This window comes from Bos indicus x Bos taurus, chromosome 22, assembly GCF_003369695.1.
Source record: "Bos indicus x Bos taurus breed Angus x Brahman F1 hybrid chromosome 22, Bos_hybrid_MaternalHap_v2.0, whole genome shotgun sequence".
Lineage (NCBI taxonomy): Eukaryota > Metazoa > Chordata > Mammalia > Artiodactyla > Bovidae > Bos > Bos indicus x Bos taurus.
The window spans coordinates 1,842,174-1,868,702 of NC_040097.1; the positions used below are offsets into that span (position 1 = coordinate 1,842,174).

Genomic DNA, 26,529 nt, shown 5'->3' on the forward strand with positions numbered 1-26,529 from the left:
GCTGTGGCTGTGACATCTGACGTTTATATAAGGAGGGTGGTGGTTTAGTCACTAAGTCATGTCCGACTCTGTTGGGACCCTGCGGACTGTAGCCCCCAAGCTCCTCTGTCCATGGGATTTTCAGGCAAGAACACTGGAGTGGTTGCCATTTCCTTCTCCAGGGGATCTTCCCGACCCAGGGATCGAACTTGGGGCTCCCGCATTGGCAGGTGGGTTCTTTAGTTAGCACTGAGCCTCCAGGAAAGCCGATAAGGAGGGTTGCAAAGCATAAAACAGTTACAGAACAGGAGCTGACAGGCCCGTTCTTGTCTGTAAGGGTCACCAGGGAGGAGAAGGGAGGTGAAGATGAGAGAAGGAAGCGGACAGGCAGAGAGGCTGCGAGGGGCGTGGGGCTGACCTGGCTGGCTCCGTCAGACAGAAGGCGGCCACGTGCTCCCCGGACGCCAGCCTGGGCAGGTACCTGGCCTTCTGCTCCTTGCTGCCGGCCAAGATGATGCCCTGCGACACACACGGCTCATTCAGCGGCAGTGAGAGGAGCGGGCGCCACGGGCTCACAGAAATGCTTCCTTCATGCAAGGGGGCCGCCCGGAGCTGGCAGCCCCAGAAAATAAATGGGGAGCTGCTGGGGGGTCAGGGAGCCCCCACATGGGGACAGGCCGGGCGGCTCGCCACAGCTTCGGGTCGGGACTCGGGCTCCCTGGCAGCTTCTCCACTGCCCAGCTGGGTGGCTGGAGCCACGGCCGAGCCTGGGGGCGCTCCGCCCCTTCGGTTCCTGTGCCAAGCAAAACCACCCAAGGACTGAGCTGTGGGCCGGGGGGCCTGCCCTGAGATGCTCCAAGTCCAGTGGAGGGTGGGCACCAGCAGCAGGGCGGACACGCGCAGGCCCCGAGGGAGCAAACGAAGCACGGGAGGGATCACTTCCCGCCCACGGTGCGGGCAGGCTCCACGGAGGCGGCGGCCTCTGACCAGGGCCTGGAGGGATGGGGCAGGGCGATGGGGAGGAGGCGGTTTCCAGAGGAGCCAGCTGCCCAGTCCCCCCACGCGCCCCACTAACCCACACCTGACCTTGAGGCCGATGGACTGGTGAGCCGCCAGAGTCACAGCAATGGAGGCGTCCAGGCCGATGACCTCTGCCAGCCGCGCGTACATGGTGTTGGAGAGGCCCAGGCCACCTGGGGCGGGAACAGAACAGCCCCGCTCGCGCTCCAGCCCCAGACCCTCCCAGAAAAGGCTCCGTGAAGTACGGCCCGCTCACCGTTTTATAGGGAACACAACACAGACAGCCACAAAGAAACAAATCACTCGTTAACAGCACTCAGCGCACTTCCGTCCACCTCCCTTCAGACCTTTTCTGGCTCCGTAACAAGCGCATGCAGACGCGGACTTTAACACAGTGTCCCCAGCCCAGGGGCCAGGGAGGCCAGCACCCTGCCACAGCCCCCACCCCACCTGTCAGTCAAGACACTGTGTTCCCACTTGTTTCATACACCGATGTCCGTTTTGCTTCTTAAAAAAAAATCGTGACACTTTTCTTAAGAAAGTGAAAGTTGCTCAGCTGTGTCCAACTCTTTGCAACCCCGTGAACTATACACAGTCCACGGAATTCCCCAGGCCAGAATACTGCAGTGGGCAGCCTTTCTCTTCTCCAGGGGGTCTTCCAGGTCTCCCACACTGTGGGCAGATTCTTCACCAGCTGAGCCACAAGGGAAGCCCAAGAATACTGGAGCAGATAGCCTATCCCTTCTCCAGCGGATCTTCCCGACCGAAGAATCGAACCCAGGTCTCTCGCATTGCAGGTGGATTCTTTGCCAGCTGAGCACTGAGGGAAGCCTTCTTCAAGAAAGCATCCGTGAAATCATGGGCGGGGGGATGAAGAGTGGGGATAGGTGACAGGCGGGTGAGACCGCGGGGAGCTGAAGGTCAGGGAGGAGAACTGGGCGCAGAGATTCCCAATCAGACTTCAGAATGCTTCAGACCCAGGACGTTTCTGAAAACTATTTGGGCATGAACATAAGGTCGTAGTTGCCTTCATTTCCCAAGGAAGAGTTTAAAAAAAAAGGAAGAAAATGAAATAGTTCCAAATGTGACCATTTTATGATCTCATGAAAGAGCATTTTCACACTCAACAGGAACTCAAAGCAGAGTTAGGGATGGGGCTGTGCAGTCACACACACACATACACACACGTGTGCTGGCATAAAACACAGAGACGCAAAAAGACGTGTTCAAGTTTCACACAAACTTGTGTGGAGGAAACAACGACTTCTCCTGAATCAGGAAGTGCTTTCTTTAAGACCCAGGCGGAAGCAGACACCGTCACCAAGCCGACTGCGTCTGGCAGCTCTCCTCCACACACTTCCTTTCTGCAGCTGACGACAGGCTCAGCCTCCTGCTCTGTTCTAATACTGGACGTGGCCGCCGCCTTGCGCACACACTTCCCCGGGGTCTGGGACCCCGCCGGGCCTGGAGGCCTGGGGAGAGCGCAGGGCTTTGCCCTGCAGGCTGCAGGTGCACCCGAGGCCCGCGCCGCGTCCCGCCAGCAGTGAAGCAGCTGCAGAGATGACGCCGTGTTTCCTCCACAGACCGTCCTTTCTCTTATTACTGTCATTTGGAGATGTGGGAAGAGGCACTCAACGGGAGACGAGTAGGAGATACCCTCTAAGAGCTTACAACATGGCGACAGACACACACAGACGGAGACCCCCGAGGAAACACGCCTCCAGATGTGGCATCACAGCCTCTGCCCTAGGATCTCAGGCTCTGCCTCAGACTGCAGCCGCTCCAGCCTGGGTCCCGGCGGCACGAGAGTCCCCACCCTGGGCTGCGAGGTGGGGGGTGGGTGGGGGGAACGGACTGCACTTTTGCCCTGGAGCTAAACCAGCGTCTGGGCCTTGCTGTGCAAACTACCCCCCGGCGTGGACACTGGGCTCACGGCCACAGATGTGCCCGGCTCTCAGCACCAGCAGCTCTCCAACCCAAACCCCTGACCCCGAGCTGACGAAGCTGGAGGCTGCCCCAGCCAGGGCTCGGGGGAGGGCTCTGGGGAGGGCAGGCTGGGGGCAGGGGGCCATGCTCGTAGGAAAGGATCCCAAGAGTGCACACTAGACTGTGTCTGGACCAGTGCCCACATGGGACTATGTTCTGTCCCTCTGAAACGTTCAGACGCAGAGCACTGACGGCCTGGGGCCGCCCCTCCGCCAGAGAGACCCCGCTGCCATCAGCCTGCCCAGGGGTGAGCCCACCCCTCCTGCCCCGTAGAGCGCAGAGAGCAGACACCTTACAGGTCCTTCCCTGCCCCCCACAACCCCACGGCGGGGCACAGAGCTCACTAGCTTTTCCTGCCAAAGAGCCCCTTCACCAGGCCGCACGCTCACCAGCCAGCCCCCTAAATGTAGCCCACAAAGGGCAGTTTGATTAATTTCAGCATTTTTGCAGCCCGACCTTGGACTTAATGCGTTTTCAAAGGCCACCTTTCCAGAACAGAACTGTTTCATGGACAAATACAGAGGCTTTGTTGAAAGCTGAACCAGTTGGGTGGTGGTTCCCTTTACTCACCATATTCTTCTGGGACTTGCATTCCAAAAAGCCCCAGGGACTTCAGTTTCTCTAAAGTTTCATCTGGGATTTTCCCCTCCTGGTCAATTTTTCGAGAGTCCACTGCCAAGAGGAAACACTTTGATTAAACAACACATAACTTACACTTATACAAACAGAAGTAAACAGAACAATTGTATTTCACGTATGTTAATACTGTACATTACAACACCAGCAACAGAAACTTCACAACTGGAAACTGTCACCAAGGGCACTTCTGTGTGACTGCACCTCACCAGCCTAGAGAGACCTGCACCTCAAAGGACTCCCCATGTGCACAGCGATTCCCTGCATAAAACTGCAGCAAACTAAAATTTATATCACCTAAACTTTTCTGCCATCCACCTAAAAAGAATTCAGAGTAATGCTAGTAAAGGTGATCCAAAAACTCAGAAAAAGAATGGAGGCATGGATTGAGAAAATACAAGAAATGTTTAAGGACCTAGAAAATCTAAAGGACAAATAAACACTGATGAGCAAAACAAACGCTGAAATGAAAAAGATGCCACAAGGAATAAACAAACGGGACAAGTGAGGCAGAAGAATGAACAGGCGGGCTGGGAGCCAGGCCAGAAGGGAGCAGCAGGGAAAAGTGGCAAAAGGAAAAACCTACAACCAAGATGATGGTTCCCAGCAAGGCTCTCATTCAGATTTGACAGAGAAATCCAAAGCTTTACAAAAGCAAAAGCTAGGAGAATTCAGCCGGAGAAGGCAATGGACCCCACTCCAGTACTCTTGCCCAATCCCATGGACGGAGGAGCCTGGTAGGCTGCAGTCCATGGGGTCGCGAAGAGTCGGACACGACTGAGCGCCTTCACTTTCACTTTTCACTTTCATGCATTGGAGCAGGAAATGGCAACCCACTCCAGTGTTCTTGCCTGGAGGATCCCAGGGACGGGGGAACCTGGTGGGCTGCCGTCTATGGGGTCGCACAGAGTCGGACACGACTGAAGCAACTTAGCAGCAGCAGCAGCAGGAGAATTCAGCACCACCAAACCAGCTTTACGACAAATGCTAAAGGAACTTCTCTAGGCAGGAAACAAGAAAAAGACCCACAAAAACAAATCCAAAACAAGTAAGAAAATGGTAATAGGAACATATAGATGGATGATTATGTTGAATGTAAATGAATTAAATGCTCTAACCAAAGGACACAGACGGGCTGAACGGATTAACAAACAAGACCCAATATATGCTGTCTACAAGAGACTCACCTCACACCTAGGGACACATACAGACTTTGAAAGTAAGGGGCTGGAAGAAGGTATTCCATGCAAATAGAAATCAAAAAACAAAGCTGCAGTAGCAATACTCATACCAGATAAAATAGATTTTAAAATAAAGACGTGGCAGGAGACAAGGAAGGGCAGTACATAATGACCAAGGGCTCAACCCAAGAAGATGTAACAATCACAAATGTTCATACACCCAACACAGGGGCACCTCAATACATAAGGCAAACGCTACCAGCCATCAAAGGGCAAATCAGCAGCAGGGTGCTGTTGCTGGGGGACTGCAGGCATCCACGAATATCTTAGCACTTACTGGCCGTGTCGGGCCTCAGCTGCAGCACAGAGGCTCAGTAGCTGCGGCGCACGCACCTGCCCCGTGGCACGCGGGATGGAACCCGCGTCCCCTGCACTGGAAGGTGGGCTAAGTACTGGACCGCCAGGGAGGCCCCGGTGAGGGACCTTTGCACCTCACTCCCACCAATGAACGGATCGCCCAGACAGAACACGGATAAGCAAACACAAACCGCAAACGCACAACAGACCAGAGAGACTTAATTGATGTTTAATGTCGATAAAACGGGAGGAGCTTTGGGGGAATGTCCTCCCCACAGCAGCGGGACACGTGTTCTTCTAAGTGCCTGGATACCGGCCAGGATGGAGCCCATCTAGAGTCACAGATCGAGCCACAGTACATCTTCTGGAGCCCCATACCGTGGTCAGACGCGTGGGGCTTGTAGCAAGGCTTCTGTAACCCAGAACCTGGACCATCTCCGGAACCGACTGAGCCCCACAGCAACCGTTGCCATGAGCCCCCAACCCTTACTGGCCAGTTCCCTGACCCCATAGTAGGTAAGGACACCTACACAAACCAGTCACCGAATGCCACCCTTCCAGCAGGAATCTTCTTTGTCCTGAGACGATAAAAACTGGCTACTAACCCAGGAAATGCATCGGCTCTCCCTTGAGCCAGCCCACTGTTCTAATGGCGTCTCCGGCACTAATAAACTCTCCTCTCCTCTCACTGTGCCTCGAGTCTGGAAATACTTTTCCAGCCTGTGCACAGACCACAACAGTTGGGGCCCATTTGTCTCCTGGGGGTTCTCCCTCCGACTCTCCTTTGCTTCATTTCTTTTTCCTCAAACCCTCTGCTAACAGGCGAGTGGCTGTGGAAGCAGCTGAGAAACTCAGGCCAGGGTTACTCTGCTGGGCCCCAGCAGCTGCCACCGAAAGGAGGGAGGCTCTGCTCTCCTCTTCCTGACTTAATGAGGGCGAGGACCATGCTGTGTGCTGCGCAACCCCACGGGCTGCAGCCCGCCAGGGTCCTCTGTCTGTGGGAGTCTCCAGGCAAGAACACTTAAGTGCATCTGGAACACTTAGATCCCCCTCACAGGGGATCTTCCCGACCCAGGGACTGGACCCAGGTCTCCCCCACTGCAGGCAGATTCTTTACCCACTGAGTGTGCGGGCATGAGTCCAGCGCTTAGAAGCCGTTAGGATGCCTGTTGCTGGAAGACTCGAATGACCGGATAAGGGGCTCACGAACAGACCAGGCTCTCAGACCACAGGCCCCCAGCAAGACGGCACGGCGAGGCACACATTGGTCACGCAGAACACCGAGCCCGCTCCTCACGGCTGCCGCCTTACCAGCAGGGCTGCAGGTGGGTTCCTCAGCCTGCTTCCTCTGCTGCGTTCACTGTTCCCCCTCGGTCTGGATGCATTTCCTGGAGGCTAGGAGCTGCCTCTGAGGCGTCCCAAAGAGGGCCTTCCACATCTCAGGCCGTCACCAAATCGTGAGCCACCCAGCTGGCCCTGGGAGCCGCTTTCCCGTCTCTCCTGGCTGAGTCGCACGGTGCTTTGTCGTCTGGTTCGTGTCTCAGCCGCGTGCTCGAGGGTCACCTCTCGCTCTCAGACGTGACTGTCGGGACATCCGGCCATGTGTGCCGCTAGTCACATGGTGCCTCAGTTACACAGAGGGCTCACTGGGACGAGAGCAATGCCTGTCTGTGGCTGGTGACTCAGTACCCCCATTCTCCAGCATATAAGCTACAAATAGCTCAGGAAGCTCCCTCAGACTCATCCCCTCGGCTATATTCTCAAGAACTAGAAAAACTCTGGACCTGAAAACCTGGAAAAGAAAAGGCTCCCTTTCTTTTGCATTGAAGCCTGGCCCCGGTACAAATTGAGGGACCAAGAAAAACAGCCTCTTGCTGGCACACTAAATGATACCACAGTCCTCCAACTTGACCTCTACTGTCGGAAACAAGAAAATGACTCAGAAGCCCCTGACACTCACAGCTTCACAGCCCTCAGTCAGAGTGCGGGTCTGAGGGACTCACGGCGCCGGCGCCTTTCCGTTGCGACGTTACCCCCTCAACCCCGCCCCTCTACATCCCCTCCACCAGATCTTCTAAAAGAAACTCGCATACTTTAAAGAATCCTCTTCTAACTTCTATCAGTGTGGTGGGGCGGTGGTGGGGGAATCAATGCTTCCCAACTCCTTCAAGTTCCCTCAGTCCTTCAGAACCTTTGGATCAAGCTAAGACCTGTACCTCCCGAGAGCAACAATCTGTGCTGGGATAACATCTTATCAGTCAGTCTGCCGCTGCTATTAGGGCCAAGGTGAGCATTCTCTAGATCACTCGCTTTAAATTTTAGCTATGAGACCATGATCAGAGAGGGCTTTAGACAGTATGGCTGTGATGTCTTTAGACTCTGGAGAAATCTTGTTGAAATCGCAAAACCGGTTCTTTGTGCATATGCGATTAGAAAAAAGCCAGCATGTTGAAATACTTTAAGCTCTGACCTGAGAAAACAGAAACAGGCCTGAAGTTAACTCTTCTCAATCCTCGAGATATACAGCGCACTCTGCCTAAGAAGTCAGCCTTGGGCAAACCAGTAGAACTTCAAGTTAAGAAAAAAGGTGGTGCAGGGGCAAAGAGACAAGATGTCTGTCTGGATTAGTGTGTCTTTGGTTAATATCGCTGAGGTTAACTTGTAAATGAGCGCAAATTTAACTGATCTAAGGAAAAGAAAGTGCTTACAAATCAAACAATTCTAAATGAAGTTCAGGTTCACGTGAACTGGGAAATACTCAAACTAATACTTGGTATTACTGTTTATCTAAATAATTCAGACGTATCTTACCAACATTAGGTGTAATACTTTTAGTGTGCCTTGGTTAAATATAAACTAAATAAGATCTTATTATATCTGTCATAAATTTTTCAACAAGGCAAGTCACTTGATGTGAAGAAGAGTCTCAGGAAAAGAAAATGCAAATGAGTTAAGAGCTTTGGGTGATTTATGTTTGCCAAGATTCATGGTTACTTACGGAAAGCAGAATGTGTCTTTTTAACTTAAAAGGCTTTAAGAAATGGAATGACATTTTATTAAGAGAAAAGGAAGTAAGTCTGACTTCAGTTCAGTCGCTCAGTCGTGTCTGACTCTTTGCAACCCCATGGACTGCAGCACACCAGGCCTCCCTGTCCATCCCCAACTCCCGGAGCTTGCTCAAACTCATGTCCATTGAGTCGATGATGCCATCCGACCATCTCATCCTCTGTTGTCCCCTTCTCCTCCTGCCTTCAATCTTTCCCTACAGGTGGCTGTTTCAGAACAGGCAAATAAACTGATGAATATGGAAAGTGAAAAAGGTGTGTGGAAGGTAGACCCCAAGAAAAGTAGGGTGCGTGGTACGAGTTATCTTGAGACACTGAACTGCCTTTGAAATCTTTTGTTGCTACTTTGACTAAGTGAATAGCGATTATTTCACCATGAATATGAGCCTGTACCAGACTGGAACTTTCTCTATTAAGAGAACAAAGTTTTCTCGGAATGCAGCTTTTGATAACAGATTGTGAATTTCTTTGCCTTTAAGTGATTTGTATTTACCTTTAAAACCTTTTGTTACTTTGGTAAAATAACTACTATTTCACAATGATCTATGAAGATTATGGTACATGTAGGTAAAGCTCATTCTGCTTTTTAAGAAAATTAACCCCATATTGTCAGACTGTTGCTATCCTGATGTCCTTAAAACACAATAGTCTACTCCTAAACCAGCTAATTTAAAATGAATAAACAATGACTGTAAACCAGTCAGGGCTATGGGAAATCCAAGGCAGCCACTTGGCCTTTGCTGGTTCCCTGACAAACCAGGGAACCAGCAAAGGCTTTATCCCATTTTTTTTAAACGGGATAAAGCCTTCCTCAGTTGCAGGGTTAATGCCCTTACAATGAAAAAGGTTAAAAATGTGTCTTCCGCTTGGAGTATACTGTCTACAACCTCCAGGGCTCAAGGCACTTAACTGGACAAATGATTCAAGCCGTAACAGAAACTTCACAAATTTCTTAAAACCATCAATGTCACTATCATCCTCAATCATCAGGCAAGGACAAAAGAACAGATTAATTACATGGGATGATTATAGTTTTCATGAATTTTTGTCTGACATATTGTTGCTGTTCAGTTGCGTCCGACCCTTTGCGACCCTGCGGACTGCAGCATGCCACGCTTTCCCTGTCCATCACCAACTCTCAGAGCTTGCTCAAACTCGTGTCCATTGAGTTGTCCTCCCGCCTTCAATCTTTCCCAGCATCAGGTCTGACGTATTACTGGCTTCTCATCTTTGTTTTCAGATATAAAGAAGCTCTTCTCTTCAAGTTCAGTTCAGTCGCTCAGTTGTGTCCGACTCTTTGCAACCCCATGAATTGCAGCACGCCAGGCCTCCCTGTCCATCACCAACTCCTGGAGTTCACTCAGACTCACGTCCATCGAGTCAGCGATGCCATCCAGCCATCTCATCCTCTGTCGTCCCCTTCTCCTCCTGCCCCCAATCCCTCCCAGCATCAGAGTCTTTTCCAATGAGTCAACTCTTCGCATGAGGTGGCCAAAGTACTGGAGTTTCAGCTTTAGCATCATTCCTTCCAAAGAAATCCCAGGGCTGATCGCCTTCAGAAGGGACTGGTTGGATCTCCTTGCAGTCCAAGGGACTCTCAAGAGTCTTCTCCAACACCACAGTTTCAAGTTACTTATGGTTTAAAACAATTTGGTAATTTACGCCTGTGGGTAAAAATAAAACATTTTTCTCTCTTCCTTGTCTCTACAGAAATTAGACACACTTGGGTTCTGAACAGCCTTATGAGGTAAATATAGGACTGTCTATAGAAATCTCAAAGTATTTTGGAGACCTCTAGAAGAGAAAAATCCGCAAAGTCTGGCAGCAGACCTTTGGCATGGCTTTCCTGGCCGAGAGGCCTTTGGGAAATTTAGTTTGAAACTTATTCTCAGGAATAAGAGTTAATATAGAAAAGCTACATGTTCAATGGGCCAACCTTATTTTCAAAATAAATTAGTCTTGACTGTGTTTAACAAAAACGGGGGTAATTAAAAATTATGTTTCACTAGCCAAAGTAGCAATAAAAGATTTCAAAGGCAGTTCAATGTCTCAAGATAACTTGTACCATGCACCCTACTTTTCCTGGAGTCCACTTTCCACACGCCTTTTTCACTTTCCATATTCATCCCTTTATTTGCCTGCTCTGAAACAGCCACCTGTAAGTCAGACCTCCTTCTTTTCCCCTTAATAAAATGTCATTCCATTTAAAGCTTTTTAAGCTAAAAACACACAGCCTTGGCAACCTTTCTACTTCTATTCATCTTTGGTCCATTTTTCTTTACCCTTCTTGTTAATTTTGTTGCTTTTCAGTTCAGTTCAGTTGCTCAGTTGTGTCCGACTCTTTGCAATCCCATGGACCGCAGCACGCCAGGCCTCCCTGACCATCACCAACTCCCGGAGTTTACTCAGACTCATGTCCATTAAGTCAATGATGCCATCCGACCATCTCGTCCTCTGTCGTCCCCTTCTCCTCCTGCCCTCAATCTTGCCCAGCATCGGGGTCTTTTCCAGTGAGTCAGTTCTTCGCATCAGGTGGCCATAGCATTAGAGTTTCAGCTTCAACATCAGTCCTTCCAAAGAATATTTAGGACTGATTTCCTTTAGGATGGACTGGTTGGATGTCCTTGCAGTCCAGGGGACTCTCAAGAGTCTTCTCCAACACCACAGTTCAAAAGCATCCATTCTTCAGTGCTCAGCTTTCTTTATAGTCCAACTCTCACATCTGTACATGACTACTGGAAAAACCATAGCCTTGACGAGATGGACCTTTGCTGGCAAGGTAATGTTTCTGGTTTTTAATATGCTGCCTAGGGTGGTCATAGCTTTTCTTCCAAGGAGCAAGTGTCTTTTAATTTCATGGCTGTAAGTCACCATCTGCAGTGATTTCGGAGCCCAAGAAAAGGAAGTCTCTCACTGTTTCCATTCCAGACCAGGGACCATTGTTTCCTCATCTATTTGCATAAAGTGATGCGACCGGATGCCATGATACATTAAGTTAACCTTAAAAATGCCTTCGAACATTAAAGACAAATTAGCAGAACAGGTAATGTTCTGTTTCTTGATCTGGATGTATTCATTGCATAAAACCGCTACAACTAAGCATTCGTGAGACCTAAACTTTCCTGAAGGTGTTCACTAAACCTGACTTTCTGATTTGCTACCTGCACCTTCTAGAAGGTAAGAGAACAAACACACAACTGGCATTACTGTCCTGAAATGCTCGGCGACACAGCAGGCTCGAGGCGGCCTCTGGACCCAGCCCATGTTCAGAACCACCCTCTTTCCCCAGAGTCCACAGGTCCTGAGAACAAGTCCATTGTCGACTATGAACACATGTTCAGCAAAGGAAAACTCAACCATCACTGCGTCAGGTCTGCAGCTGCAGACTTTCATGAGTCAAGTTCAAGTGTTCCCATAAGCTGCCGACAAATTAAACTTCATCACTATTATAAACCATAAAACAACCATAACCATGCTTATGAATTTTTATACACATGGGTGACTGATGAGAAATATGGGCTCCCCAAATGGAGTGCAAACCCTTCACTTTTTACTTCCACAACTTTACTGGTGTATATACTTGGCGCGTAATAAATTGCACAGAGAACACCGTTTTGAGTTCTGAGGTCTGTCTGCCCATGAAACCCCACGCGACGAAAACCTTTCCATCCCGACTTCCCGGTGTCCGTGTGATCGGACCTTCCCTCTGTCTCCATCCCCAGGCAGCCAGTCATCTTTTCGTCTATGGATTAGTTTGCATTTTTGAGTTTTACATACATGGGCTCACACAGCACTTTGTTGGTCTGGCCTCTCTGATTTGCACAATTGTTCAACAGCCTACTGTGTGGGTATGAAATTGTTTACCTGTTCACCCCTCGAAGGACATCTGGGTCGCTCCCAGTTTGGGGCTCTCAGAGGGAACATCTGTATTCAGGTTTGGGGGCTGGGACGTGTACTGCACTCTAGAGTGCAGTGCTGTGTGCTAGGGTATGCTCAACTTTTAAGAAAGTGTTCAAACACAGGCTGCCTTAGCTACAGCGCAGTGAGGACGCAGAGAAGAGCCGTGTGTCACTAGTGCAAGAGCCAGCCTGTGGGTGTGCATTCCCAACAGAGCAACACCGCCCCCTGGGGGTGAAAGCTGGTTCTGGCGGAAGGGAAGCAAAAAAAAAAAACCACTTACGCATAAAGGACAGAAACACCCACAATACGGATGGAAACACGTATAGTACAGTCGTGGCATTACAATCTCACAAAGGGAGGCTTCCCGGGTGGCCCAGTGGTTAAGAATCCAGCTGCCAACGCAGGGGACGCGGGTTCAGTCCCCGGTCTGGGAAGATCCCACGGGCCTCGGAGTAGCTGAGCCCGCGCCTGGAGTCCACGCTCCACAACAAGAGAAGCCGCCACAATCAGAAGCCTGTCATCGCAGCGAAGACCCAGCGCAGCCACAGCTCGATAAATGAATACGCAATGTCTTAAATCGCCACAGAGGGGCGCGATCAGGGTAACGGGGAAGGAGAGAGCGGTAATAACAAATAACAGTGTTGAGAAACACCGCCCTCCAGGCTGCTCTGCTCCTTCTAACACTTAGAAGCAAGTCTTGAATGGGTCAAAGTGAAATCCACAAGGGCCAACAGCCAACAGAAAAACCACCAGGCACAAGAAGCAGCAGGGAGACATGAGAGCAAATGAGGAGGAAAAAGCAGTCAGCTGACCGCGACCCAGAAATAACAGGGATGACAGCAGAGAAGAGTATCACAGTCATAACTAGATTCTAAATTCTCAGAAAAGTAGAAGGAAATACAAGCATAGTCAACAGAGATATAAAAGAAAAAAAAACTTCAAAACAAACTGCCCAGAGATGAAAGACTACTTAAGATGAAAAACTCTGGATTGGATTAACAGTAGATCAAATACTAGGGGGAAAAAAATTTAGTGACCAGAAAACATAATAATAAAAACTATACAAAATGAAAGACAAAAAAATAACTGAGCATCAGGGAATTGTGGGACAGCCTCGAGCAGATCGCTCTCTATACGTATAATCTCCAAAGGGGAGGAGCAAGCGGGGGGATGTGCTATGGCTGGTGATAAAACAAGTTTAGAGAAATCTAATGGTCAAAAAACATGCTGACGTTGATAAACACTATGAACACAGAGATCCAAGGAGCTCAAAGAGCCCCGAGAAAAACATGAAGAAAACATCAATTTCTCTAAAACCACGTAAAAGCAGCCAGAGACAAAAGAAACAACATGTGGGGAAAAAAAAAAAGATACAGTGGGAGCAGGCGTCCCTGTGGCTCGGCTGGCGAAGACTGCCTGCAACGCGGGAGCCCTGGGCTTGATCCCAGGGTTGGGAAGAGCCCCTGGAGAAGCGAAAGACCCACTCCAGTGTTCTGGCCTGGAGAAGTCCATGGACCGCCGTGGACGGGATTATATATATATAATCACATTAAAAGAAGCATATATCCACAGCCAGTGAGAAGGCAGAGACGGGGAGGGTGGAATGGGCAAGGGGGCCGCCGTCCAGTGAGGGGTGGAGGCTTCGGCCCTGGTGGTGGCGCGTACACACAGAAGCTGGACTGCAAGGTCGTGCGCGTGGCATACGACGTTAGAAACCAGTGCTGCCTCAGCAAAATACACGTTAAAAGAGGCAAGACTGCCAAACGGTGTTTTAGAATGCTGCCCATATGAAATCACCTCATCATTTTTAGTTTGAAATAATTTTAAAGAAAAGTCACAAAAATAATATAGAGTTCCCGGATACTTTTCATCCAGCTTTTCCTATGAGAAGCTTACAGAACCATGGGGAAACCACCACGATTAAGAAATTGACAGGCATACAAGAGCACTACCTGAATTACAGAATCAAGGTGAATGTCACTGGCTTCTCCACCGACGCCCTGTCTCTGGCCTGGGACCCCGTCCGGGAGCCACACTGTATCTGGCTGTTCCGTCCCCTCAGTGTTCTCCAGAGCGCACCCAAGGACACAGAAGAGGACACCTCAAGACGACCAGGGAGCGCTATCCCGAGAACGCAGGAGGCCTTCGGGGCTCAGAGCCCAGGCGGAGGGTTTCAGCACGTCCAAAGAATAAGCAGAAAAGACCCAATCATCTTCAGAGAGGCAGAAAAGACACTGGACAAAATCCAACACAATTTACATTGAAAACCTTCCACAAACCAGAAGCAAACTTCCTTAACCCGGTTCAGGGCACCTACAAAAAACATACGGCTAACATCATACTTAAGGTAGAAGACTGCAGGCTTTCTCGTTAAAATCAGGCACAAGGCAGGGAAGTTTGCTCTGACCACTCCTATTCGACATAATGGAGATGTTAGCTGGTGAGTCAAGCAAAGAAAAGAAAGAAAGCCAGATCAGAAAGGAAGACATGAAACTGCCCTCATCACCAACAACGTGACTGTCCAGTACTAAACCAAAAACGCTCTGTGAGCTACTAAACGAGTTTAGCAAGGCTGCAGGGTACGAGATCAATACACGAAAACCAACTGTACTCACTGAGAGGGTGTGTCAAGGGAACTAAACGTGGACATTCGCTACCTCAGGCAAAGGCTAGTTAAAACCACAGGCAACAGGCCACGTCCATCAGAATGGCTATGGTTTTTACATCTTTTTTTTTTTTAATAAACAAAACCAGCAACAACACCAAATCCTGGCAAAAAGGCACAGAAACTAGAACGTATTGCTACTGGGAACGTAAGATGGTACAGCCAGCACTCTGAAAATAAACACAGAGATGACCTCAAGACCCAGCGCCCTCACTCCTGCCCGTTTATCCCAGAGAGACGAACACGTGTTCACACAAAGCTTGGACACAACACGTGTTCACACAAAGCTTGGACACAAATGTACACAGAAGGTTTACTCATAAGAGCCCCCAAACCGGAAACAAGCAAGTGTTCTTAAGCTTCAGAACAGTCAACAAGCTGTGGCAACAGGTACATGGAAAACTGCTGCTGCTGCGAAGTCGAGTCAGTCGTGTCCGACCCTCAGCGACCCCATAGACGGCAGCCCCCCAGGCTCCCCCGTCCCTGGGATTCTCCAGGCAAGAGCACTGGAGTGGGGTGCCATCGCCTTCTCCGACACGGAAAACTGCTGAGCAGTGGAACAGCGCGGCCCACTGACACACAGCAACTCACAGAAGAGTTACGCAGAGAGAAGGAGCCAACCCGCACAAGTTTACACGCACTGCTTGCTGCTGTAGACCCACAATGGTTCCATTAGCACAATGTTTTTGAGATAGCGAAATGTACAAAGGGAGGAAAGACGAGTGGTTTCCAGAAGCTGGGGGAGGAGTGGGCAAGAGGTGGCCACGGCTATCAGAGAACGTGTGAGCGAGTCCCGTGATGGAACTGCTGCGTCATGATCTGTACACAGGACAGGACCACAAAGCACACACACCATCAGTGACGCAAAACGAGTGCAATCTGCATCAAGGCTGACGTCGTTTCCGGCCGTGATGAAGTGCAGCAGTCTGGCACAAGGCATTTCCGTAAAGGTAAGCACCGGGAGAAACGGACGGGGCGAAGGGTAAACGAAGGGACAGTCACCGTAAAGCGATCAGTGTCATCGTGACACCTGTCACACCGCACACATATTACATTTTAGCAGATGACCCTGAGGTGGAATTAAGAAATCCTCACAAAACACCAGCATCCGCTGAAGTTCAACTAAGCTGATTTCAGAGGCAAAACCAAGACACAATGGGGAACATTTTATTTTCATCTTGTTTATAGTTCCCGTATCTCCTTTCACAAGTGTGAATTTCTTCTACATGTGATAGATTATAAAGAGAAATTCCAGAAACAGGAAGCATGTGCAGAGAAAAACGCTAACTTCACACACTGTAGAAACAGTGTGTAAAACAGTCAACTGTATTTCTATACACAAACAGCAAATAACCAGGAGTCAACATTTATAAAAATATCACTTACGATAACATCAAAGAATTTTAAATACTTATGGATATATCTTTACAAACCACCAAAAAACGATAAGTTGAGAAACCATCAGAAGCTTTTTGTAAAATCTGTCCACACTCTATGCACTGATCACGACAACACAAAACGCTGGTCAGCGAATTAAGAAGCAAATAAATGGGGAGAGATTCCACAGCTGGGGATCTGAAAATTCAGTACTGTTACAGAATTCTCCCTGAAACTGATTTACAGGTTTACCGTAACCCCAATCACACACAGGTCTTTTGTTGAAACTGAAAAGCTGATTCTAAAATTTACGAGCCGATGCAAAGGACCCAGAGGAGCCAAACGGCCTCAGGAGAGAACAAGCTGGGGGACGAACACTGAGGGGCTTCAGGCCTCAGACAAAGCTCAGGAAAGACGGCAGCTTAACACATGCATGGAGAGAGGCAAAGCAAGGAGCAGGACAGAGGATCCAAAAACAGACCCACACAGAAAACGCTTAATCGATTTTTCCCACCTTTTCATACTGTGGCAAAATATACATATAATTTACCACCTTAACCAGCTTTTTAAACAAAAGAAATTTATTTTTGGCTGTGTTGGGTCTCAGTTGCAGCGAGTGGGCTTCTCTAGTGGCACTGGGTCTAGAGCACCGGGCTCAGTAGCGGTGGCGCACGGGCTCAGCTGACCCACGGCCAGCGGGGTCCTAGCTCCCCAGCCAGAAACTGAGCCTGCATCCCTGCACTGGAAGGTGGATTCTCAACCACCCGACCATCAGAGACGTCCCGTGTTGCATGTATCAATTGTTCATGTCTTTTCAATGCTGAGTAGTACTTCCTCATATGCATATACCAAAATCTGTTTATCCATTCACCTATTAATTGACATTTGGTAGGTATCCAGACTTTTGCATTCCAATCCCCTATAATGAGATCAAACTGCCAACATTCATCGGATCACAGAAAAAGGAAAGGAATTCCAGAAAAACATCTATTTCTGCTTCATTGACTATGCTAAAGCCTTTGACTATGTGGATTACAACACTGTGGAAAATTCCTGAAGAGATGAGACTACCAGACCACCTTCCCTGTCTCCTGAGAAACCTTATACAGGTCAGGAAGCAGAATTGAGGCTTTCGAATTGCGGTGCTAGAGGAGACTCTTGAGAGTCCCTTGGGCTGCAAGGAGATCCAACCAGTCCATCCTAAGGGAAATCGACTCTGAATACTCATTGGAAGGACTGATGCTGAAGCTCAAATACTTTGGCCACTTGATGCAAATATCCAACTCATTGGAAAAGACGCTGAAGCTAGGGAAGACTGAGGGCAAGAGGAGAACAGGGTGACAGAGAATGAGACAGTCGGACGGCATCACCAACTCAACGGACATGAATTTGAGCAAACTCTAGGACATGGTGAAGGACAAGGAAGCCTGGCGTGCTGTAGTCCAAGGGGTCACAGAGTCGGCCACGACTTAGCAACTAAACGACAAGAAGAAGCAACAGCTATTAACAGAATCGGACACAGAACAATGGACCAATTCAAAATTTGGGAAGGAGTACAAGTCTGTATATTGTCACCCTGCTTATTTAACTTTTATGTGGAGTACATCATACGAAATGCCAGGCTGAATGAATCACAAGCTGGAATCAAGATTGCTGGGAGAGATACCAACAACCTCAGATATGCAGAGGATACCATTCAAATGGCAGAAAATGAAGAACCAAAGAGCCGCTTAACGAGGGTGAAAGAGGAGCGTGAAAAAGCTGGCTTAAAATTCAACATTCAAAAAACTAACTAAGATCATGGCATCTGGTCCCATTATTTCATGGCAAACATTAATAAAAGGAGAAAAAGTGGAAACAGTGACAGATTTTATTTTCTTGGGCTCCAAAATCACTGTGGATGGTGACCACAGCCACAAAATTAAAAGATGTTCCCTCTTGGAAAGAAAGCTATGACAAACCTAGGAAGCGTATTAAAAAGCAGAGACATTACTTTGTCAACAAAGGTCCATATGGTCAAAGCTATAGTTTTTCCAGTAGTCATGTACAGAGGTGAGAACTGGGCCATAAAGAAAGCTGAGTGCCAAAGAACTGATACTTACAAATTGTGGTGCTGGAGAAGACTCTTGAGAGTCCCTTGGACTGTAAGGAGATCAAACCAGTCAATCCTAAAGGACATGAACCCTGAATATTCACTGGAAGGATTGATGCTCAAACTGAGGCTCCAGTACTTTGATGCCAAGAGACAACTCCCTGGAAAAGACCTTGATGTTGGCAAAGATTGAGGGCAGGAGAAGAAGGGGGTGACAGAGGATGAGATGGTTGGATGGCATCATCAACTCAATGGACATGAGTTTAAGCACACTTTGGGAGATGGTGGAGGACAGAGGAGCCTGATGCTTCAGTCCATGGGGTCACAAAGAGTCAGACATGACCCAGCAGCTGAACAAGGTTTCCAGAGCTTAGCTGTCAAAAAAGGGTGCTGTGAACATTTTTCTGTAAGTCTAGCACAGACATGAGTTTACATTTCTCCTGGGGAAATATCTAGGAGGGCAGTGCCTGAATCATGGCAGGTTCATGCCAAACACTAAGGAAGTGCCAGGCTGTTTTCCAAAGTGGTTGCCACCTCACAGCCCGCTGGTGCCCCAGTCGCCCCGCGTTTTTGCCAGCACTGGGTACGGGTGGCCTTTCCGAGTCCAGGCACAACAGTGAGAGTGCTGCCACGTCTCACTGTGGCTACGCCCCACTTTCCTCGACGGCTAAGGACACGCTGGGCACTTTCTCGTGTGCTTATCTTGCCAACTGTACATCTTTTGTTGGTGAAGTTTCTTTCAACTGTTTGATGCTTTTCTGGGGAACTGGGTTTTCTTACTGAGTTTTAGGAACTAGAATTAAGTACTAGATTTATGTACTAGAGTTAAGACCTTTAACTGGCATATGTTTTACAAAATTCTGCTTCTAGTCTGTGGTTTGACTTCTCATTTTCTTAACAGTGTCTCAAAGAACACGGCTGGGGTGGGTTAGGGCTGGGTACTGAGGCTTGGGAGGTCAGGCCTGGGGGCAGCACTGTGGTTGCTGTGGGAAGCCAGCCTGAGATGCTAGGGTGTGCTTGCCACAACCGAGGGGCTCTGGGAGGAAGCCTGGGCCAGCCAGAGAGGCGAGGCACCGGTGGGGGGTGGGCTGTCACGGCTGTCTACATTCTCCGGTGGTAGGGTGCCACCCACCTGGACTCCAGGGGCAGGCGCAGGCTGCCATTGTAGATTCCAGGGCTGCCCCCGCCGAGGGTCCTGGGAGCGGGTGCAGGTCACCACCCCACCATCTGCGAGCCTGCACGGCCTGCCACTGCCCAGGGTCCTGGGCCAACACCCCCAGGCAAGTGCGTGGCCCGCTGCTGCACCCAAGGGCCCCCCAGCCCAGTGCCAACCCCTGCGCCCGCTGCCCAGGAGCGCACAGTGAGGGCACGCAACCCGCCGCCACAGCGGGGCAGGGCTCCACGGCCGGGAGCCGTGTTCCTGGGAACCTGCACACCCCGTCCAAGAGGTAGCAGCCAGCACATGCCAAGCAAAAGGCGGCCAGCATCCACACCAAAAACAGCCCTCACACCCAAAGACATTAAACCCACATGCTACCCAGGGACACTCCCTCCAGGACTACAGCAGGTTAACGGTTCCTCCTGGACTCACAGACCAGGAGAAATATGAGCAAAACGAAGAAGGAAAGGAGCCACTCTCAGGTAGAAGACCAAGAAAATCCCCCTGCAGGAACAAGAGAACAGACCTCTTCAGTCTAACAGACACTGATTTCAGAGAAGGAGATAAGGAGGCTACTGACGGAATTACAAAAGACTCCACAGATAAGCAGATTAGTGTAGAAAGGAGCTAGGATCTATAAGGAGGAGCCAAGAAAAATTAGAAAATGCATTTACTGAGACAGAAACTGAGGTCAGGGCAATAAGCAGCAGAATGAATAACGCATCATAAACAGTAAGTGACCCGGAAGACAGACTAGCGGAAGCTACCCAATCAAAACAGCAGACAGAAAGTCAAATGTGGAAAGAAGCAACGCAAGAGACCTCCTGTGTAATAAACAGCGGGCCACCTATGCGTGACAGGGACTCCAAGAGGAGAGGGGGGGGTACTGAAATGTATCTGAAGAAATTATGGCTGAAAATTTCCGAAAGCTGAAGAAGGAAACAGGTATCCAGGCAGAGGAAGAGAAACCCAAACAAACCTGCAACAAGACGTAACAAAACTGACCAGGTGAAAGATACGGGAGGGTCCTAAAGGTAGAAAGAGAAAAATAGGTCTTTACAAGGGAACCCCCGTGGGGCTAGCAGCTGATTTCCCCACAGAAGCGCTGCAGGCAGGAAGGGAGTGGCAAGACAGACGCAAAGCCTCGTAAGAGGAAAACCTGCAGCCTAGAATCATCTATCCAGCAGGATTATCATCTGGAGTAGGAGAAATAAAGACTTTCTTAGACAAGCAGATACCAGATGAATACAGCAATACTAAACCATCCTACAAGAGGTATTAAAAGGCCTTCTCTAGATAGAAAAGCAGCAGGAAGAAACAGGAAGGCGGAGATCACAGAAGGAAAAGAATCCATTTAAGTCAGCCAGTATACGGATAAAAAACACCTCTTTGTGAAAGCAACGATAAACACAAGGCACAGCAAAAGGAGAAACACGGAGATGTAAAAACGGACATCCAAATCTTAAAATGTGAGGAAGGAAAGTAAGAAAATGCACTTTTTTAAAGAACGTGTTTGAATCTACATGGCTATTGGTCTAAAGCAAGCAGAGGAAGGAAAGGGCTAACAGTAGACAAATGGCAACCACAGAGCAAAACACGCTAGAGTCACAAAGACAAAAGGAGGGACGCAAGCTAAGATAAAAGGGAATCACCGCACCAGGAGGAGAGAGAGACAAAGAATCAACTGCGAAATAAGGTCTGAAGGGCAATAAATACATATGTATCAATAATTACCTTACTGGACTGGCTGCTTCATTCTCAACACACAGAGTGGCAAACTGCATAGAAGCAAAAGCCTGCAATATGCTGCCAACAAGAGACCCACCACAGGGCAAAGGACACACCCAGACTGAAAGGCAGAGGCTGGAGGGCATGAGCCGTCGGTCGGGGGTTCTCTTTCGCTAAGTGTCACAGAAAGGCCATCTCAGAAGTCAATTTTGCAAAGATGAAGGACAAACTTCCAACAGCCCGGGAAACCGGGACAACCACTGCGGGGGCGGTCTATGAGGATGGCGTGGTTTTCGCAAGAGATACGAGGGCGAGTAAAGGGATGATTGCTGTTGACAAGAACTGTCAAAAATACACTTCATATCTCCTAACAGCTACTGCCGTGGTCCTGGGACCGCTGTGGGCACAGACAAGACGACCTAGCTCATTTCCTCCAACCTGGAGCTCCACTCCCTTCGCCCGGGCTGCCTTCCCAGAGCTGTGGCGGCCGGTCAGAGGTGGCCGCAGACAGATGCTTTCCGGGCAGCAAGGTTACACTGGGGCAGCCCTGGCTCTGGGGACGAGAGGTACTGGACCTCACCTCTGCAGCCTCTGTTCTCATGGTCAGCTGGCGAGCTGCCTTATGTCACCTTGGGTTCCGGCTCCTTGACAGCCATGGCCATGTTTGAAGATGAATTCAGGACAGATATGGAGGAGGAGCAAGCCGAGAGGCTGGTGAGTGAAGCCACAGCAGCTGACGCCCTCATGACTTGGGGTCTGGAAGTGACACTGGTCTCGCTGTCACCAGCAAGAGCGAGCTGGATCCTCTGCACCGCACTCAGTGCCCCAAAGGAAGGGAGGGGCTGGGCCAGCACAGGGGCGAGGGGGGCCGCTGCAGTCCTCGGTCAGCGAGCCGCTGGCCTGGACACGGAGGCGCTGCGACAGACAGCCCGGCAGCGGGCACTTCCTGGACGGCGCTGGCGGCGGCGGCCACGGCTCCAGGAGGCTGGGGCGACGGAGGCTTCCCCTGGAAGACGCTTGGCCAGCGTCTGCTGAGGAAACCCAACAAAAAATGACAACCCAAAGCAAGAAGATGAGGGATGGAAAGGTATTTCACGTGAATGGAAATGACCAAAACAGGAGCTGCAGTGCTCAGACAAAATGGGCTGTGAAACACAGGGTAAAGGCAGTTGAAGCGCCGCACACAGTGATAAGAGACCAGCACATCCATCAACACGCGCGCCTCCCCACAGAGCAGGCTCCCCAGGGGCACCGGTGCTGAAGAAGCCGCCTGCACACGCAGGACACGGGTTCAGGCCTAGATCAGGATGGTCCCCTGGAGGAGGAAATGGCAACCCACCCCGCTACTTTTGCCTAGAGAATCCCAAGGACATAGGAGCCTGGAAAGCTACAGTCTACGGGGTCGCAAAGTCGGAGACCACTGAAGCAACTTAGCACACACGCTTTGGAACACCCAAGTATCTAAAACAAACACTAACAGACAGAAAGGGAGACATCGACAGGACTATAATAACAGCGGGAAATTTTAACACCTCACTCACACCAAGGGACAGGTCTTCCAGACAGAGAATCAATAAGGCAGCAGAGGGCCTAAACACAACAGGGGAGTCAGACTTAAAAACACCACATCCAAAAAACAGAATTCAAGAACACACGGAACACTCTAGAACTGGCCACATCCTAGGGCACAAAACAAATGCGAAGGACAATTACATGCCCACAAACTCGACAACCTCAGTTCAAAAGCACACAGACTATTTCAAGCATCTTTTCTGACCCCAATGACATGAAACTAGAAATCAACCACAGGAAAAGAAACGAAGAAAAACAATTACATGGAGACCAAATAACACGCTACTGGAAACCAAATGGGTCAAAGAGGAAATCATAAAGGAAATTACAAAACAGCTGAGACAAACGACAAGGGAAACAAAACCACACAAAATCTATGGGACACAGCAAAAACACTGCTTAGAGCAAAGTTCACAGCAATACAGGCCTTCCTCTCAAAACAAGAAAAGCCTCAGGTAAACAACCGAACCAAAAACAATCTAACCTAAAAGAATTAGAAAAAGAAGAACCAAAAAAACCTAAAGTCAGCAGAAGATAGAAAATAATAAAGACCAGGGAGGAAATAAAGCAGAATCTAAAGAAACAACAGGGGAAAAGTCAATAAAACCAAGACCCGGCTCTCTGAAAGGGCACACAGAACAGGGAAACCTCTGGTCAGGCTCGTCAAGAAGAGGAGAGAGAAAATCCAAACACACACAGTAAGAAATGAAGAATGAGAAATCTCAACTGACGCTGCAGAAATAAGAGGGGAACAACTAAGCGAATGCTACGGACCATTACACGCCCACGAAGCTCACAACCTAGAATGGACAGCTTTCTAGAAACATCAAAACTAAATCAAAAACAGATAGTACGAACAGACCAATGACCAGAGCTGGAATAAAATCTATAAAAACAAACAAAGGTCCAGGACCAGATGGCTTCACAGGTAAATTCTGCTGCCAAACATGCAAAGAAGAACTTGTACCAATTCTTCTCTCTCTTCTAAAGACTGAAGAGGGACCACTCCAAAGACATTCTACGAAGCCACATCACCCAGATAACAAATCACCACCAAGGAAAGAAAATTACAGGCCAGTATCTTTGACGAATATAGATGCAAAAACCCACCTAAAGAGACAAAACATCTATACTCAGAAAACTTTGAGACACTCACGAAAGAAATCAAGGATGACACAAGCAGATGGAGAGACACACCATACTGTGGAGCTGGAAGAATCAATATTACAAAAATGAGTGCACTACCCAAAGCAACCTGCAAATTCGGTGTAAAGTCTATCAAACTACCAATGGCTTTTTTCACGGAATTAGAGCAATAAATTTTGCAATTTGTAAGGAAACGCAAAAGACCCCGAATGGCTAAAGGACTCTTAAGAAAGAAAAATGGAGGTGGAGGAACCAGGCTTCTAGACCTCAGATTACACTACAAAGTTACAGTAATCAAGACAATACGGTACTGGCACAAAAACAAAAATATATATTAATGTAGGACAGAAAGTCCAGAGAAAAGCTCACACACTTATGGTCACCTGATTTATGACAAAGGAGGCAACAATATATACCATGGAGAAAAGACGGCCTCTTCAATAAGTGGTGCTAGGAAAACTGGACAGCTACATGTGAAAGAATGAAACCAGGACACTTCCTAACACCACACACAAAGATAAACCCAAATGGACTAAAAACCTAAATGTAAGACTGGATACTATAAAACTCTTTTAGGAAAATACAGGAAAAACACTCTTAGATACAAATCACAGCAAGATTTTTTCTGACCTACTCCTTAGAGTAATAAAAACAAAAATAAAGAAATGGGATCTAGTTAAACTTGAAAGTGTCTGCAGAGCAAAGGAAACCATAAAGAAAACGAAAAGACAATCCTTAGAATGGAAGAAAATATTTGCAAATAAAGCAACTGACGGATCAATCTCCAAAATATAGAAGCTATTCACACAGCTCAGTATCAAAAAATCAAACAGCCCAATGCAACAGTGAGCGGAAACCTAAGTAGACATTTCTCTAAAGAAGACGTACAGAGAGCCAAGAAACACATGAAAAGATGCTCAACATCAGTAATTATTAGAGAGATGCACATCTACAGAAATCTGGAGGATGCAAGACCACAACGAGGTGTCCCTTCACGGCAGTCAGAACGGCCACCACCAAAAACTCTACAAAAAAATAAAAGCTGGAGAGGACGTGGAGAAAAAGGAAGCCACGTACAGTGTTGGTAGGAATGCAGATAGATAGAGCCACTCTGAACAGCATGGTGGGCCCTTAGAAACTAAACAGTAATACCATATGATCCAGCAATCCCACTCGTGGGCATAAACCCTGAGAAAATCTTAATTCAAAAAGACACACGTGCCCCAGCGTTCACTACAGCACTATTTACAACAGCCAGGACATGGAAGCAACCTGGATGTCCATCAGCGGATCAATGGAGAAAGAAGGCGTGGCACATGTACACAGCGGAATATTACTCAGCCACAGAAAGCAGTGAAACGGGGTCATGTGTGGTGACGTGGAGGGATCTAGAGGCTGTGATACAGCGTGAAGTGAATCAGAAGGAGAAAACAAACATCGGGATTAATGCATAGATTAATATGCAGAATCTAGAAAAACAGTACAGATCAGATCAGATCAGTCGCTCAGTTGTGTCCGACTCTTTGCAACCCCATGAATCGCAGCCCGCCAGGCCTCCCTGTCCATCACCAACTCCTGGAGTTCACTCAGACTCACGTCCATCGAGTCAGTGATGCCATCCAGCCATCTCATCCTCTGTTGTCCCCTTCTCCTCTTGCCCCCCAATCCCTCCCAGCATTAGAGTCTTCTCGAATGAGTCAACTCTTCGCATGAGGTGGCCAAAGTACTGGAGTTTCAGCTTTAGCATCATTCCTTCCAAAGAAATCCCAGGGCTGATCTCTTTCAGAATGGACTGGTTGGATCTCCTTGCAGTCCAAGGGACTCTCAAGAGTCTTCTCCAACACCACAGTTCAAAAGCATCAATTCTTCAGTGCTCAGCCTTCTTCACAGTCCAACTCTCACATCCATACATGACCACAGGAAAAACCATAGCCTTGACTAGACGGACCTTTGTTGGCAGAGTAACGTCTCTGCTTTTGAATATGCTATCTAGGTTGGTCATAACTTTCCTTCCAAGGAGTAAGCGTCTTTTAATTTCATGGCTGCAGTCACCACCTGCAGTGATTTTGGATCCCAGAAAAATAAAGTCTGACACTGTTTCCACTGTTTCCCCATCTATTTCCCATGAAGTGATGGGACCGGATGCCATGATCTTCATTTTCTGAATGTTGAGCTTTAAGCCAACTTTTTCACTCTCCACTTTCACTTTCATCAAGAGGCTTTTGAGTTCCTCTTCACTTTCTGCCATAAGGGTGGTGTCATCTGCATATCTGAGGTTATTGATATTTCTCCCGGCAATCTTGATTCCAGCTTGTGCTTCTTCCAGTCCCACGTTTCTCATGATGTACTCTGCATGTAAGTTAAATAAACAGGGTGACAATACACAGCCTTGATGTACTCCTTTTCCTATTTGGAACCAGTCTGTTGTTCCATGTCCAGTTCTAACTGTTGCTTCCTGACCTGCATACAAATTTCTCAAGAGGCAGATCAGGTGGTCTGGTATTCCCATCTCTTTCAGGATTTTCCATAGTTTATTGTGATCCACACAGTCAAAGGCTTTGGCATAGTCAATAAAGCAGAAATAGATGTTTTTCTGGAACTCTCTTGCTTTTCCCATGATCCAGCGGATGTTGGCAATTTGATCTCTGGTTCCTCTGCCTTTTCTA

General features: G+C 48.6%; 1 protein-coding gene across 4 annotated transcripts in view; it reads right to left on the minus strand.

Moving 5' to 3' along the window:
* ACAD9 (acyl-CoA dehydrogenase family member 9) overlaps positions 1–26,529 on the minus strand; it is a 47,485-nt gene that overhangs the window by 11,189 nt on the left and 9,767 nt on the right. For 3 of the 4 annotated variants that reach the window (XM_027522480.1, XM_027522481.1, XM_027522482.1), the window contains 3 exons: positions 3,556–3,657; positions 1,066–1,172; positions 398–498 (listed from right to left, as the gene is read on the minus strand). In XM_027522480.1, coding sequence (XP_027378281.1) covers positions 398–498; positions 1,066–1,172; positions 3,556–3,657 — 310 coding nt within the window. Of the gene's footprint in view, positions 1–397; positions 499–1,065; positions 1,173–1,255; positions 1,513–3,555; positions 3,658–26,529 lie in introns of those variants that run through there. The other variant, XM_027522484.1, reaches the window with a different exon arrangement.